This window comes from Ascaphus truei, chromosome 5 (assembly GCF_040206685.1).
Source record: "Ascaphus truei isolate aAscTru1 chromosome 5, aAscTru1.hap1, whole genome shotgun sequence".
Taxonomy (NCBI): Eukaryota; Metazoa; Chordata; class Amphibia; order Anura; family Ascaphidae; genus Ascaphus; species Ascaphus truei.
This window is the reverse complement of record NC_134487.1, coordinates 191,181,301-191,197,051: the sequence shown is the minus strand read 5'-3', so window position 1 is coordinate 191,197,051 and position 15,751 is coordinate 191,181,301. Positions and strand designations below refer to the sequence as shown.

General features: G+C 45.9%; 2 protein-coding genes across 3 annotated transcripts in view; both read left to right on the top strand.

Moving 5' to 3' along the window:
* The window catches only part of LOC142495691 (ankyrin-1-like), a 538,760-nt gene that overhangs the window by 371,559 nt on the left and 151,450 nt on the right, over positions 1-15,751 (top strand). The window lies entirely within an intron of this gene.
* Positions 1-15,751, top strand: part of PEBP4 (phosphatidylethanolamine binding protein 4) — a 115,008-nt gene that overhangs the window by 69,876 nt on the left and 29,381 nt on the right. The window contains exon 4 of the mRNA XM_075601476.1: positions 4,332-4,430. Within this exon, the coding sequence (XP_075457591.1) occupies positions 4,332-4,430 (99 nt within the window). The remainder of the gene's footprint in view (positions 1-4,331; positions 4,431-15,751) is intronic.

Below are 15,751 nucleotides of genomic sequence, written 5' to 3'. Positions count from 1 at the left end.
CAGTGACTTTAAGGGGGATTGAATCTTTCTAATGAACCAATTACACTGAGGAGATATTTAAAATATTATGGTGATCTGTTATGTTGGACTGAACCTTTCAAGTCCAGCTACAACCCAATTAAGTAAAAAAGAAAAAAAAAGTCAGCGCACAGCCAAGGGAGTAGGGTCCAAAAAAATAACATTTTATTGAAAAATCCTTAAAAAAATATGTTGTATACTTCCTTTTTTTTTTTTTTAAGGATTTTTCAATAAAATTTTCTTTTTTTGGACCCTACACCCTTGGGTGTACGCTGACTTTTTTTATTTTTTACTAGATTCTACTACAGCAGTCGGCACACCACAGAGAAATCTCCTGATGTGGACACTCAATCTAAGAGAAAAGCGAGTACCATCCTAAATAAGAATGTTATAGACACCCCCAATTAGCGTGGGATACCCCACCTTCACTGAGCCTTCAGGGGACATATTGCTATCAAGAATAACTTCTAAGGATTGGATGCATATTTAAGTACCTTTACGGATATAGTCCATTATGATACAGGATCTAATTGCTTGAGCACCCTGAAACTTTTTTCTACAACCCAATTAAGAAAGACTTGTAGTCTGAAATCGGGGAATAACTGTGTGTTTAGTATATCAAGAGAGGGCTAAATATCAATATAATAATCCAGCTGGTAATAATCATGGCAAGTAATGGAATTCATGGTAAACACACATACCATGCGGCACTCACATGGTTAAAGTAAATATGATAAGCTTCCTTAAGTATAGAAGTATATATGCTTTCTTTCCTCCTCTCAGTCCCTGTCTATTAATTTCCCTCTCGCCTTTTTTCTCCTTTTCTCTCCTCCTGTACATAGTTATATATTTTTTCCTTGCTTTGTCTCTCTCTGTCACTTTGTCTCACTCACTCGCACTATCCCTCTCTCTCTCTCTCTCTCTTCCCTTTCCTCCCCCTCGTTCTAGCGTGCACACCCTCATTTTAGTTATAATGATAAGGTGCACTCTTGGATCCACATTGCTCTCGCTTCACTGAGCACAACAAATGAGGCAGAAAAGAGGGTGCTGGGAGGGAACGGGAGGGGAGCATTCATGGCAGAAAAGGGGTTAATAAGGTAACATTCTGCAGATCTCTGGCAGGGAAGATGTTAATGGAGCGACGCTCCGCAGGTCTCTGGCAAGGGAGGGGTTAATGGAGCAACACTGCACGTCTCCGGCAGGGATGAGCCTAAGGAGACCAAGCCACGGCAGCTCCCAGAATCCCTTGCGGTGTTGCCATGCAGGGCCTGCTAGCTGCACACTCTGCATGTTTCAGGCTGTGCAGTTGTCACAGAAACCGAGCTTTAAATAATGCAATTACTGTAAGACAAGAAAGGAGGAAGCATAAAGGCTGAATTCCCCTCCCACCCAGAGCTGAGAGACACTCATCCTTAACCTCTCCCCACCAGTCTGTAGGACCAGCGATCCACCTCAATCTCCCCCCAGTTTGTAGGACATGATCCCTTAAGATCTTTGTGGTTGTGCACATGTAACATGTACTCTGTAATTCAGGACTTAGAAACCGTGCTGCATGTGTCACATACATGTGTGTCGAGGAAGGAAGCATAGGACTCCACGTTAACTTTAAGAGCTAGAAAGGCTAGCAATGTATCACTCTGTAAATTCACACCTTCTCTTTTCCTCCCTAGCTATCTCTCTCCTCCTGGTTGCACCCTTGTTTCCATGTTCTTTCAGTGGTGGTGTCTCTTCCTACCTCTGTTACTAAGCCGTCTCTCTGTGTTACCTATCTCGCTTTCCCTCTGGCTGTCTCTTCTCCCGATGGTCTGTCATGCCTGCTTTTCTCTCTTCCTCTCTCACCATTTCTGCTGTGATTGTCTCGCTCGCTCTTTGGATGTCTCTCTGCCTCTTTCTCTCTCTAGCCATATCCCCTTTTCTCTCTGCCTCTGTGTCTCTTCCACTTTCTACTCAGCTCTATCTCTTCATATGTGGTTGCTCTTCTCCATCTCAACCCATCTGTCGGTCTTTCTCTCCCCCCCATCAATCTATGGCTGTCTCTACCCCCCGTCTCTCCTCTTTCCCAGCCTTCCGGTATCTTCTCTTCCCTCTCCCCCTGGTCTCTTTCTCCCCCCCTCCCCTCAATGTCTCTCCTCTTCCCACTCCGTCTCTCCTCTTCCACCCCTCCATGTTTCTCTTCCCATTTCGCCTCTCCTCTTCCACCCCTCCCCCCCACTCCGCCTCTCCTCTTCCCCACTCTGTCTCTCCTCCCCCCCACCCCATCTCTCCTCTTCTCCCCCCCCACCTGTCTATCCTCTTCCCCGTCTCTTCTTCCCCTTCCCCCACCCCATTTCTCCTCTTCCCCCACCCCATTTCTCCTCTTCCCCCACCCCATTTCTCCTCTCCCCCCCACCCACCGGTTTTCCCTCCATCATGTCTCTGCTATTCCACCCCACCTGTATCTCCTCTCTCCCCCCACCCCATCTCTCCTCTTCCCCCCGTCTCTGTTCCTCCTTTCCCCCATCTCTCCTTTACCCCCGTCTCTCAGTGCTTGTACTTTGTGGAACGTCAACCCCACCCACTGGCATGTTAATGAGCCAAGAGGACACAAAGAACTTTTGTGTTCACAGCTGCATTGAATCTCAACCACCCCAGTGTACATCTGCGTTGCCCCAAAGGTGTACAACCTTTGGGGCAGCCAAAGGGTGTGAGCCGTTTGCTGCTGTTTGGTGATGTTAACGTGATGTTAAAGCTGCTCTATTTCAATCTGAAAATCACAAGCCCTTAATTCCCTGAACCCAATTTTCCAACTCTCTGTCCATGAAATGTCTGTGAATTGACTGTTTAACCCTGCTCTTTGAATGTAACCATATATTTTTATAACTCTGTGCCCAGGACATACTTGAAAACGAGAAGTAACTCTCAATGTATTACTTCCTGGTAAAACATTTATATAAATAAATAAAATCTCTTTTACCCCCCCCCCACCCCCCGGTCTCCTCTCCCCCTCTCCCCCGTCTCTCCTCTTCCCCCCCACCTGGTCTCTCCTCTCCCCCCGTCTCTACTCTTTCCCCCCGTCTCTACTCTTTCCCCCCGTCTCTCCTCTTCCCCCACACCTCTCTTTCCTTCTCTCCCGTCTCTCCTCTCCCCCCCCCTCTGTCTCTCCTCCCCCCACCGGTCTCTCCTTCCCTCCCCCACCCTGTCCCTCCTCTTCTCTGGCTGTCTCTCTCTCTCTTTGGCTTTCTCTCTCCATCTCTGGCTGTCTTTCCCTGCTTATTCGCAGTGAGAGATAGCTGTGTGCCTGGGCTCCCCGCACACTCACAGATAGGGGGGCGGAAGCAGATGGGGGCCTTTAATAGCCTCTCTCAAACAATATGGCGTTTAACCCTCTGTGGATCAACTCTGAGAGAAGACTATTGTATTCTGTCTGTGTTAGAGCGTCAGCTCTTCTCCCTGTATTGTATGTGTAGCTTTAATTTTATAGAGCCAACAGTGTATGCAGTACTTTACAAAAGAGGGAATACTATACAGGGAATTTTAATAAGATCACCAACCATAAAATCGTACAGTACGAAAGGAATTACTGGCCCCAGAGAGCTTACTATTCAAGTTTATCTCCCTGTATTGTATTAGAGTGTCAGCTATTTTCCTTGTGTTGTATCTGTTTTGGGGCGTCAGCTCTTCTCCCTGTATTGTATCTGTATTAGAGTGTCAGCTCTTCTCCCTGTATTGTATCTGTATTAGAGTGTCAGCTCTTCTCCCTGTATTGTATCTGTATTAGAGAATCAGCTCTTCTCCCTGTATTGTATCTGTATTAGAGTGTCAGCTCTTCTCCCTGTATTGTATCTGTATTAGAGTGTCAGCTCTTCTCCCTGTATTGTAGCTGTATTAGTGTCAGCTCTTCTCCCTGTATTGTAGTTGTATTAGAGTGTCAGCTCTTCTCTCTGTATTGTATCTGTAAGTGTTAGCGCTTCTCCCTGTATTGTATCTGTATTAGAATCAGCTCTTGTTCCTGTATTGTATCTGTATAAGTGTCAGCACTTAACCCTGTATTGTATCTGTATTAGAGTGTCAGCTCTTCTCTGTATTATATCTGTATTAGCATCCCCTCTTCTCTCTGTATTGTATCTGTATTAGAGTGTCAGCTCTTCTCCCTGTATTGTATCTGTATTAGTGTAATCTCTTCTCTCTGTATTGTATCTGTATTAGAGCACCAGCTCTTCTCCCTGTATTGTATCTGTATTTAGTGTCAGCTCTTCTCTGTGTATTGTATCTTTGTTAAAGCGTGAGCTCTTTGGGTCAGAATGGGACACTCCTAACAAGGTCTCTCGTTTCAGGGACTGATGTATATACTGATCATGGTGGATCCAGATGCCCCAAATCGATATGACCCCAAATACAGATTCTGGAGGCACTGGCTGGTCACAGATATACCGGTGAGTGTATGGGAAGGGAAAAGAGAAAGAAGGAAATGGGTACATTGAGAGACAGAGGGAAAGAGAAAAGTTGAGGGGAGATGGGGAGAAGGCAGTAGGGAGGTATAGTGAGAGATAAGAGGGAGAGATATATAAAAGGAAAGAGCAGTATAGTGAGGGGAGAGAGACGGTGGGGGTTATTTTATTAAACTGTTATAGTGCCGAACAGGTCACCATCTCACGGAAACTGCCCCCGAAGTAAATATGCACTGATTGGCACTATTACAGTTTAATAAATGAGCCCCCTAACAGAGAAAGAAGAGGGGAGAGAAGAGGGAAAGAGAAGGGTGAATTTTGGAAAGAGAGACGGAGAGAGAAAAAGAGCGAACAGACCGAGTGATGGGTAATGGTGTAAGAGACAGAGTGTGCAGTATTAGTAATGGAGAGAGAGAGACTGGCCGTATAGAAAGCTGGAGAGTGGGGTGGGCATGAGATGAATAGAGAGAATGAAATAGAAATGTGTATGTAGCGGTAGAGAGACAATGTTGGAGTGAGGGAATCTGGGTAATTAACTAAACGCTCCCTCTCCTCCCTCTCCCCTTCTTAACTCTCTCCTCTCACACCCCTCCATCTCCTTCTCGCACACCTCCATCATCTTCTTTTCTTACTGGTTAATGGGATATTGTAGGAATTAGCAACAGGTCAAACTGAGAAAGCCTGTTAAGTGACAAGAGGAGGGTAATTACTTCCAGCACTCAAACGCAGCCATGGACCCCCAGCGCTGTGCACACATACTATAGACCAGGGGTGCACAAACTGTGCGGTGTGAGATTTTCTGGGGTGTCGCGGCACTTACAGAGGCCCCCGCGCCCTTCCTGAAGGCTTTCAATGAAATGCCGGGGTTGCGGCGAAGGCCTCTGTAAAAACACTTACCTTGGCTCAGGCGGCTTCTGGCGACGCAACGTCAAATGACGCCCCGGGTCACGTGATGCCACGTTGCCATGGCAACGTGATATGTCATGACATCGGAACGCCGGAGCCAAGGTAAGGAGGGGGGGGGCGCGAGCAGGGGGAGAGCCGGCAGGGGGGCGCAGGGGAGAAAGATTGCACACCCCTACTATAGACTCTAGTCGTGGTACATTTCAAGTAGTAATGGTGAGATCAGCCCTGTAGGGTCGCGTGTATTAACATCTCAGTAGGGGCAGAGCTGCACAACCAAATTTAGGGACAGCGCGCCAGTGTTGTGTGTAGTGGGAAAGCTGTCTGGCCATGTGTAGGGGCCGCGCTATAAATCTGTGTTTGGGGACGGTTCTATTAGGACAGTGCTATAGGGACAAATCTGTAGGGCCATGTGTATGGACAACACTATAGAGAAGGGCCGTATTTAGGGATAACTCTGTAAGACCTTGGATAAGATCTGTAGGGCCGAGTTTCAAAACAGATGTCTCTGGGTTTTAGCAGGGCCGTGGGGGTCCCCGCTGTGGGATCAGGAGAGGGAAAGTTTTGGGATGGTCCCGGTCTAGGGGGGGGGGGGGTGATTTGAGATGGAGGAGGAAATTTCACAGCTCCTGACTCATCCCCAAACCAAACCCACTGCAGTTACCAAGGGAACCACTGGAGCTTAGACATGTTGAGGGGAGAGAGACAGAGGAGAGGGGAGGAGATTGGGGAGAAACTGAGCAGAGGGAAGAGGCTGAAAAGGGAAGAGACTGGGCAAGGGGACTGAGGAGAAAGGAGAGACTGAGAGGTGACTAAATGGGGAGTGGGAGGAAGAGAGAGGAAATGGGGGAACTGAGAAGGGAAACTGAGGGGGTAGAGACAGGAAAGGGGAGGAGACAAGGAAACAGGAGAGTGGGGGAGACACTGAAACAGGACGAGTACACTGATAACTGGGGAAGTGAGGAGACAGGAGGAGAGAAGATGGGGAGAGACTGAGGGGAAAGTGAGAGAATGGAGGAGATGGAAACTGGGAGAAGATGAGGGGAGGAGATGGGGGTACACTGAGGGGAGAAGATGAAGGCCAACAGGCAGAGAATTGGGGAGGAGACGGGAAACAGGTGTGGGGAGAAATGGGGGGGAGATGAGACGGGGGGAGACTGTGAGAGGGGAGGAGAGGAGACTGTGAGAGGAAATGGGGGGAGCCTAAAAGCAGAGGAGACTAGGAGACCAAGAGGGGGAGATTGGAGTAGACTGTAATGCGTTCCCTTATTTTGTCCCATCTGGATTATTGTAACATACTGCTAACAGCCTCACAACTTTCTCCTTTGCGATCTGTCCCAAATTCTGCTGCTAGAATAATTTCACTTTCTCCCGTAACAGTATCCGTTCATTTCTTCCTTAAATCCCTCTCCTGGTTTCCCATCAACTTTTGAACCACCTACAAAGTTCTCCTCCTTACCTTTAAGGCTCTCCACTCATCTGCTCCTCCACACATATCAGCATTGATCTCTCGCTATGTACCTGCTCGTTTCCTGCGTTCTACCCACAACTGTCTCCTTTCCACCCCTTTCACCTCTCCAGCTCTCTATCTCACCTTAAACCCTTTTCCCTCACTGAACCTTATCTGTCCAACTCCCTCACACTCCATAGACCCCACGTACCTTCTCCCCTCACCTTCAAAACAAACCAAAAAATTCGCCTCTTAAAACGAAGCATCCCAATAGCCTGGACTCGTGGCTACTATCCCACACTCAGTCACTCCTACCAACCATTGTGGCCAAGCACTGCCATCTACTGCACTTATTCCCTCACCTGCTGTCTCTGTAAGTCTCCCAACATTCCACTTAGGTCTGTAATATAGTGCCACGTGACACTGTGACCCAATCACAGTGCGGCCTAACGCTGTGACGTCAGACACCCACACCCTAACTGCGGGCGTCACCGCTTACCCTATAGAAACTAAACGTGCGGTGTGCACGCACAACAGCGTGCGTGCGCCCGCACGCACACGAGCACGTACTATATTACAAGCCTTAGATTGTAAGCTCTCCAGGCCAGATATTTAGTTTCCTACTGAATTACTTTGCTGCACTTATAGTATTATAATTCCATGTACTGTATTGTCTTTGTAAAGCTCCGAGTACACTGTGAGTGCTATATAAATAAAGATATACATGCGTGAAAGGGGAGAGAGAGGAGGTAGGACACGAGGAGGGACTCAAATGGGAGAGACAGAGACAAGAGAGAGAGAAACTTAGAGAGGCGGGGGGGGGGGGAGAGATACCTAAAGGAGATGAGAACCAGAGTAGAGAAAGGGGAGAGAGGAGGGGAACAACAAGAGAGGAGATGGGAGACCGCCTGAGAAGGGAAAGAGATGGGACTTAAGAAAGAGACCACGAGGACGGGGAGAGAAGGAGAAAGAGATGGGCCAAGAGCAGAGGGTTGAAGGGGGGCTAGATAAATGAGAGCAGCCCAGAGGCAGTATATTTTTTCCTCTCTTTTTGCAATTCTCCCTTTGTCTCCCCCACCTCTCTCCCTTTTGTTCTCATGATTTTCCACTCTCTGCCTCTCTCTCTCTCTCCCTATTATTTTCTCTCTCCTTCCTCTCTCTCTCCCTCTCTCCTTCCTCTCGCTCTCTCTCTCCCACGCCTGGTCTTCCTCCTTTTTCTCTGCTGTGTTACGTGTCTGAGTGGGAGATTCCTCCTCACACGTGGCCCAGGGGTGGGAGCTTGTAGGAGCTTCTCCTAGGCACGGCCAGACCTTATCTTTAATACTACACCCTGCCCCGCAGAGCTTACACTCTAATAATACATCCTGCCCCGCAGAGCTTACACTCTAATAATACACCCTGCCCCGCAGAGCTTACACTCTAATAATACATCCTGCCCCGCAGAGCTTACACTCTAATAATACACCCTGCCCCGCAGAGCTTACACTCTAATAATACACCCTGCCCCGCAGAGCTTACACTCTAATAATACACCCTGCCCCGCAGAGCTTACACTCTAATAATACACCCTGCCCCGCAGACCTTACACTCTAATAATACACCCTGCCCCGCAGACCTTACACTCTAATAATACACCCTGCCCCGCTGACCTTACACTCTAATAATACACCCAGCCCCTCAGACCTTACACTCTAATAATACACCCTGCCCCGCAGAGCTTACACTCTAATAATACACCCAGCCCCTCAGACCTTACACTCTAATAATACATCCTGCCCCGCAGAGCTTACACTCTAATAATACACCCTGCCCCGCAGAGCTTACACTCTAATAATACACCCTGCCCCGCAGAGCATACACTCTAATACACCCTGCCCCGCAGAGCTTTCACTCTAATAATACACCTTTAACCAGTCCTGTTTTGCCTTGCACTTATTACAGGTTGTTGCTACCTAGGGCACACTAGTTGTCATTTATGCACTAGGAACCTTGACCTCTGTTTATCCACACTGCGGTACATCTCCCAGCTGTGAATTAGGACGGCCCATAAACTAGCCCTGTTTACTAATAGCACAAACCATTAGCCAGACCCCTCTCACCACCACCCCTCCCCCTTTACCCTGGGGGGGTTCCCTCTTCTGCCTCTAGGGACAAATTACATGAGCCTAGATCAGTTCTCTAGGATTTAACCCTCCAGAATCCAGACTATCAGACCCCATCACTGAACTTAAACATTCATATCATCTACAAGAGTGGTTATCACTGCAACTGCAGCGGGGTACTTTTTGAGATGAGTTTTATTTATTTTATTCTTTTTGTGTAGTTTACACGTCATTGCTTGTCTGATTTTTTTTTTTTTTATGTTTTAAATAATATTATTAAAGGCTAAGTTTTTAATCACGTCATCGTTTCACTCCAATAATATACCCTGCACCGCAGAGATTACACTCTAGCAATACATCCTGCCCCGCAGAGCTTACACTCTAATACAAACTGGGGTACAGCGAGCCAGCAAGAGAAATGGGGGTTGGGAGGGGGTGTGTCCGGAGGAGCAGGTTGGAAGGAGGTGTGATCTGTCTGAGAGGGGAAGTTAGCATTGGTAGAGCAGCGGTGGATACTTTTTATATTCTAATAAACAATAAAAAAAAAATAGCCAATATTGTAGGCCGCACTATTAAGGGTATTCAGTCCATTGTGTGTATGTGAGCTATCTTTTACCATATACTGTACGTGTACACACACTGATATACACGCAGACTTCCACAGGTGTACATACAGTACAGAGTTCTAGATGTTCGCATACTGTAATACTAGTAAACTTCTAAAGACTAAAAATCAGTGGGAGTAGATTTTAAACCTATTGTAAGGGAAGATGTTCATGAAGGGATTGATGAAAATGTAGAGACTTGAAGCCACCAAATATCTGTGAGATTGAGGAAGAATAACTACTTTTGGAAACGGAGAAGCCAGCAAAACGAGGTCATGTTTCTATAATGGGTGATTTTAATTACCCAGATATAGACTGGAGCAATTAAAGGAAATCGTTTTTTTTTTTTTTTTGGTGTACTAAAAGACCATTACATTACCCAAGTTATTGCTTAACCAGCCAGGAGAGGGGCAATACTGGATTTGGTATTATCGAACAATGTAAAAGTAATAACAAATATTCGAGTCAGTGAACATTTGGTTGATCATAACATGATCTTATGTGACATGAAAAAAAACTAAAATATTATATGGGAACAAAAACTCTTTAGTTTTAGAAAGGCAGATTTTAGTAATCGAAGGAAGTGTCAAAGGAATACATTGGGATGAAGTTCTTTCTGGAAGAAAAATCGTCAGTCTTTAAAACATTGTTAGATAAATACACTTATCAGTAGTTGGATAATAAATGATAAAGGAACAAATCTAAACCAATGTCGGTACATAAACAGGTAGGGGAGGAAATGGAAAGGAAGAGGCAGGCGTTTGGAAAGTCAGAAGGGGCAGAGGCGTATCAGAATTATAAGGAATGTAGCAAAAGATTAATCAAATTAGCAAAAATGGATAATGAAAAAGGGATTGCAATAGAAAGTAAGATCAACCCTAAAAAGTTATTCAAGTACCTTAATAACGAAGAGATTGGAAAATAGAATATAGGACCCTTTCAGTGTGAGATGGGCAGGCAGATTATTGGAGATAAGGAGAAAGCAAAGATATCTCAATAAATTATTTGTCTCTGTATATACCAAGGAAGAGTCAATGACAAAATAAGCAACAGGAGGAAACCACAACCTCTATACTAACAAACAATTGGTTAACTGAGGAAAAAGTGCAAAGGTGGATTGCTCAGGTTAAGGTAAATAAGGCACCTGGCCCCGATGGCATACATCAAGGGTTCTTAAGGAGATACATTCAGTAATAGCCAAACCATTGCATTTGATATTCAAGGAAACGTCTGAAAAAAGGAAGATCCTCCACCAATTACTGATTTTACAAAAATTAAAAGAAGTTAATCTTATGGAACGTCTCACAAGTCTGTTAAATGGATCTTTTGATAAATTCTGTGAGTTTGGGCTCCCCATGGAATCTTTACTATATATCAGAATTTGATCATATACATATGTAAATGTATTTTATCTGAATTGTACATTTATGATCAAATAGAAATGTACAGTATATGAATTGTACAATTACCCCCTTATCCTCTCTTTCCTCATTCCTATTATTCCTTATTATTTTTTTGTATCCTTCCCCCCATTCACCTTTATAATGTATGAAAATGTTTAAAATAAAGATAAATTTTTTTTTTTTTCAAAGACTCCATTTCCACAGGCTCAGTACCATAAGATTGGTGTAAAGCAGACGTGGTGCCTATATTTAAAATGGGAGCTAGATCAATACCAGGGAATTACAGACTTGTAAGCCTGACTTCACTAGTGGGGAAGCTACATGAAGGTTTGGTACGGGATAATATTCAGCAATACCTAATGGGTAACAACATTTTTAGTAATAGTCAGCATGGATTTATGAAGGATAGATCATGCCAAACTAACCTTATTTCTTTCTTTGAGGAGGTAAGTACGAATTTAGACCAGATTAATGCAATTGATGTGGTCTACTTAGATTTTGCAAAGGCTTTTGACACGGTGCAACACAACAGTGTACAAAATAAAGCAAATTGGTCTTGGTAAAAATATTTGCACCTGGATTGATAACTGGTTAAAGAAGAGACAACAGAGGGTTGTCATAAATGGAACTTTTTCAGGTTGGGCTAAAGTTGTAAGTGGAGTAACTCAGGGTTTGGGACTAGGACCCCTGCTTTTTAACTTGTTTATTAATGACCTTGAGGTTGGCATCAATAGCAAAGTCTTCATCTTGGCAGAGGACACTAAATTATGTAAGGTAGAAAAATCAGACAGGGTGTACTTTCTCTCCAGAAGGACTTGGATAGACTGGAAACTTGGTCAGGTAAATGGCAGATGAGGTTTAATACAGATAAATGTAAGGTTATGCATATGGGAAGCAAGAATAAACAGGCAATTTACAAATTAAATGGTCCAAAATTAGGTAATTGATGGAGAAGGATTTAGGAGTGCTTGTAGAAAGCAGACTTAGCAATAGTGTCCAATGTCATGCAGTAGCTGTAAAGGCAAACAAGATCTTATCTTGCATTAAACGGGTGTAGCCCTTGTACCCCCCTTTGGGTACAGAAACCACCCGTGCTGCTGTTACCTGTTTGCTGCCAGGAGGCCTGAGCCTCCGCCATTGGGAGCCTGGGGTATACTTATTATCTTGATGCAGCGCCTCCACCGGCAAGGGATCCCAGCGTAGTGGGAGGAGCCCCTCACCAGAACCGATATACACAATAATTACACACCTTTATATAAGAACGGTATTTACTGAACGCACCTTATGCATGCACCCTCAACATAACATAGCGAGCAGACTATCATCCCACAATAACACCTCCCAGGTGGAAACCTCAAAGTACTGGAGTGCCTGGGCACTTAACCCCTGAGTGTCCACAAGCAATTCCCTCCCCAAAGAGTGTGTGTGGGATAGCGCGCTTCCCTGTGTGTTGGGGCCCGTTGGTGCACATGCAAAGTACCTTCTTGGTCTCAGTCCAGACCAGGACAACACTTGGGACTCAGGAATCCGCGACGAGTTCCGCGCAGGAATCTGCTGCTCCTCTCCCGGGTGGATCCTTAGGCGGATGCCTCTGGAGGGGCTTCCCGTTGGAGTGTACCCCTGTAAATAGTCTCTAGCAAGGAGTCTTGGTAGGCTCCCCCGCAACAGGCTGCACTTCTCTTCAGGCAATGTCCTGCAGCATATCTCACACTATTTCTACTGTGCAAAGGTCCCTATCTGAGGCCTTTCCCTACAGTACACAATGCTCACAGTGTCTACTGGGACTCAGGGGAACTATCTGGGACCTTGGGGGCAATTCTGGCCTAGTCCAAAGGAGCATTGCTCCCTGGACCCTACCTGCACCCTCTCTGCCTGGATCTTGACTGACCTCTGCACTCCCAGCGCGTGAATATATCTCCCTTCCAGGGGAAACAGCAGTGTCATTGGCTGTCGTGGATCACATGGTGCCATCTCCCTATGCAGTATGGGAGTTGTAGTTCCCCACTGAGCCTTTTACTATTACAGCCGCGTGCGCCAACATCACTGCGCATGCGCGACTGTCATGGCCACCGCGAATCTCTGCGCATGCACGAGCCTCCGTGAGTGTGTGCGCACAATCTAACATGGCGGTGCCCTGCAGAGGCAGCCTCCGGCGATGCGCTCGCCCCAGCAGCAGCCCCACGCATCCCGCATCAACCCCTATGTCAGCGGAGGTAAGGGGAAGACATAATTACACCGGGGGACTGCATCTGTAGGTGAAAAAGAGGCGGGAAGGAGGATGTCTGTGTGCTTTTCTCTCTGCTTCTTCCCTCTCTATCTGTTTGATCGCTGTGTGTATCTCTCTAAGCCCTAACCCCTTAGCCTAAAACACTAACCATAACCCCATACTCTAAAACCGCTAGCCTTAACCCCTTACCCTAAAAACCATCATCGGAGCCCTTACCCTAAATCCCTAACCTTATCTCCTTACCTTACCCTAAAACACCTAAAGTTAACCCTTTAATAACTTAGCTTTGAGGCGAGTTGGCTGCGAGTTGTCCCATTCCACACGTGTGTACATATATACATATATAGATATTATATACATACACATGCACATTCGCCCTAGATATGTATGTATAATTAATATATATATATATCTTCTCTCCTCTCCCTGTCCAAGTGGTGGTCATCTATTGCCCACCTACCTCTATTCATCCCCCTTCTGCCTTTCTCCCTCACTTTGAATCATGGCTCTCTTTCTTTCTCTCCTCAGACTCCCCCGTTCTTCTGCTTGGGGACTTCAATTGCCACATTGATGACCCCTCTCTCCCTTCGGCTTCCCGCTTTCTCTCTCTAACCTCTTCTTTTGGCCTTCAACAGTTGACTGCAGCCAGCACCAACAAGGATGGCCACTACCTAGACCTGGTTTTCACTAAAAACTTTTTTCTCTCTGATTTCTCCATTGCCCCCTTTCCTCTTTCTGACCATCACCTCATCTCATTTTCTCTTTCTCGCTTCTCCCCTTCTCCATTTCCATCTACCCCTCGTTTCTGCAGAAACCTGCGCTCTATTAACCTACCAGCCTTTGATTCCACTTTACTCTCCTCCCTCTCCTCTCTCAGTTCTGCCTCAGACCCTGACAAGCAGCTGAACAAGTCTCAGGAGTCCTTCAGGAGTGTAGCTTCCAACGCAATGACGCACTCTACATGTTTCGTCAGTTACTTAACGGACTTCATCAGGAGATATAATATATTCTCCTGACGAAGTCCGTTGAGTAACTGACGAAACGCGTACAGTGCGTCATTGTGTTGGAAGCTGCGCTCCTGGAGGACTCCTGAGACGTGATCAGCTGTTTCCTGCCTGTTCTTTTTTGGAACATTGCATTATTTGATTGAGTTCTGAGGCTCCTGTTTGCTGGTTCATTTCCTCCTTCAGTGCTCAAAGTACGGTGGCTCATTTACCCCGGTCGTGCTGGGAAATACATCCGCAGAACATTACAGGGGTACTCTCCCTGACATATGCAGACCTTGACGCCGACTGGAAAAACAACACCAATAACTTTTATGAATTAAAGCACAAAAAAACATCCTGGCAAAGCTTATTTCTGCTAATGAGGAACTACACAGGCAATATACAGTGGAGGTGCTAATCCGAGGCGACCAAGCTATACCCTAGGCTCCCAGTGGCGGAGGTTCAGGCCTTCTGGTAGCCAAACAGCTGGGTTTCTGGGAAGACCAAGAAGATTGGAGATCGAGAAGCGAGACGCAAGTGAGAGCTGGCAACTGAGGGCACCGCAGTAACCACTGAGGACACTTCCGCCCTGGAACGAGACTTCACCGGTAGTGACGTATGAGGAAGTGGAGTGGCGGCATGACCCGGTGTACAATCGTCATCTCCTAGTCAGTTCTCTCCCATGTAACCTGTATTTTTTGCAATTGTGAGTGCGATACTTATATTTTCTTCAATACATCTGCAATTGTTAGCAGTATTACACTATTGGGGCTCTCTCTGTTTCTTTTCTCGGGGGATCACCTCCTGAAGGGTACAAGAACACTGACCTTCATTTAGAACTCCCTGCGTGAAGATCTCTAAAGGGCTCCCATCAGAGAGAGAGAGGGATCTCTGATTTGCGTTCTAAACCTCATCTAGTTTGTGCGTTAGACCATTGATACACGATAGATAGGGCCTTTATTTAACTGGCTATACTATTATATTTTTATTTCTTTTACATATACCACGTCACGTGAGCTACCAGCGCTCCCATTTACCAGGAAAAAGAAATTCTGCAACTTTGGACCTACGAACAGTTCATTTTAAGGGTGTTGAGCAGCTTTTTCTTCATCTCTAAGCACAACCATTGGGTGAAGGTTTTTATTATCACATTATCATTCACATGAAGATTAATTATTTATTATTTAGTATTACACTATTATTGGGTGTTATATATCACCATTTATAAGCACATTCTTTCACTGTACTGTATAGAAGTGCCCGGTTCCTCTTCTTCTTTTTTCCAGACCCTGACAACCTGGTCAGGAACTACAACTCTGCCTTATCCTCCTCTCTTGATCTACTGTACATACCCCGCTTTCTCTCTGCCGTCCTCGCCCTTCTAACCCCAGACCCTGGCTAAATTCCCACACGCGCATGCTGCGTTCCTCCACTCGTTCCTCTGAACGCCTCTGGAGGAAATCTCACATTCTCGCAGACTTCCTTCACAACAAATGTATGCTCTCCTGTTTCAACTCTGCCCTCTCTCAGGCTAAACAAACCTACTTTTCTTCACTAATCAACATGCACAAGTCGAACCCATGCCAACTCTTCTCTGTCTTGGACTCTCTACTCAAACCACCCTCAGCTG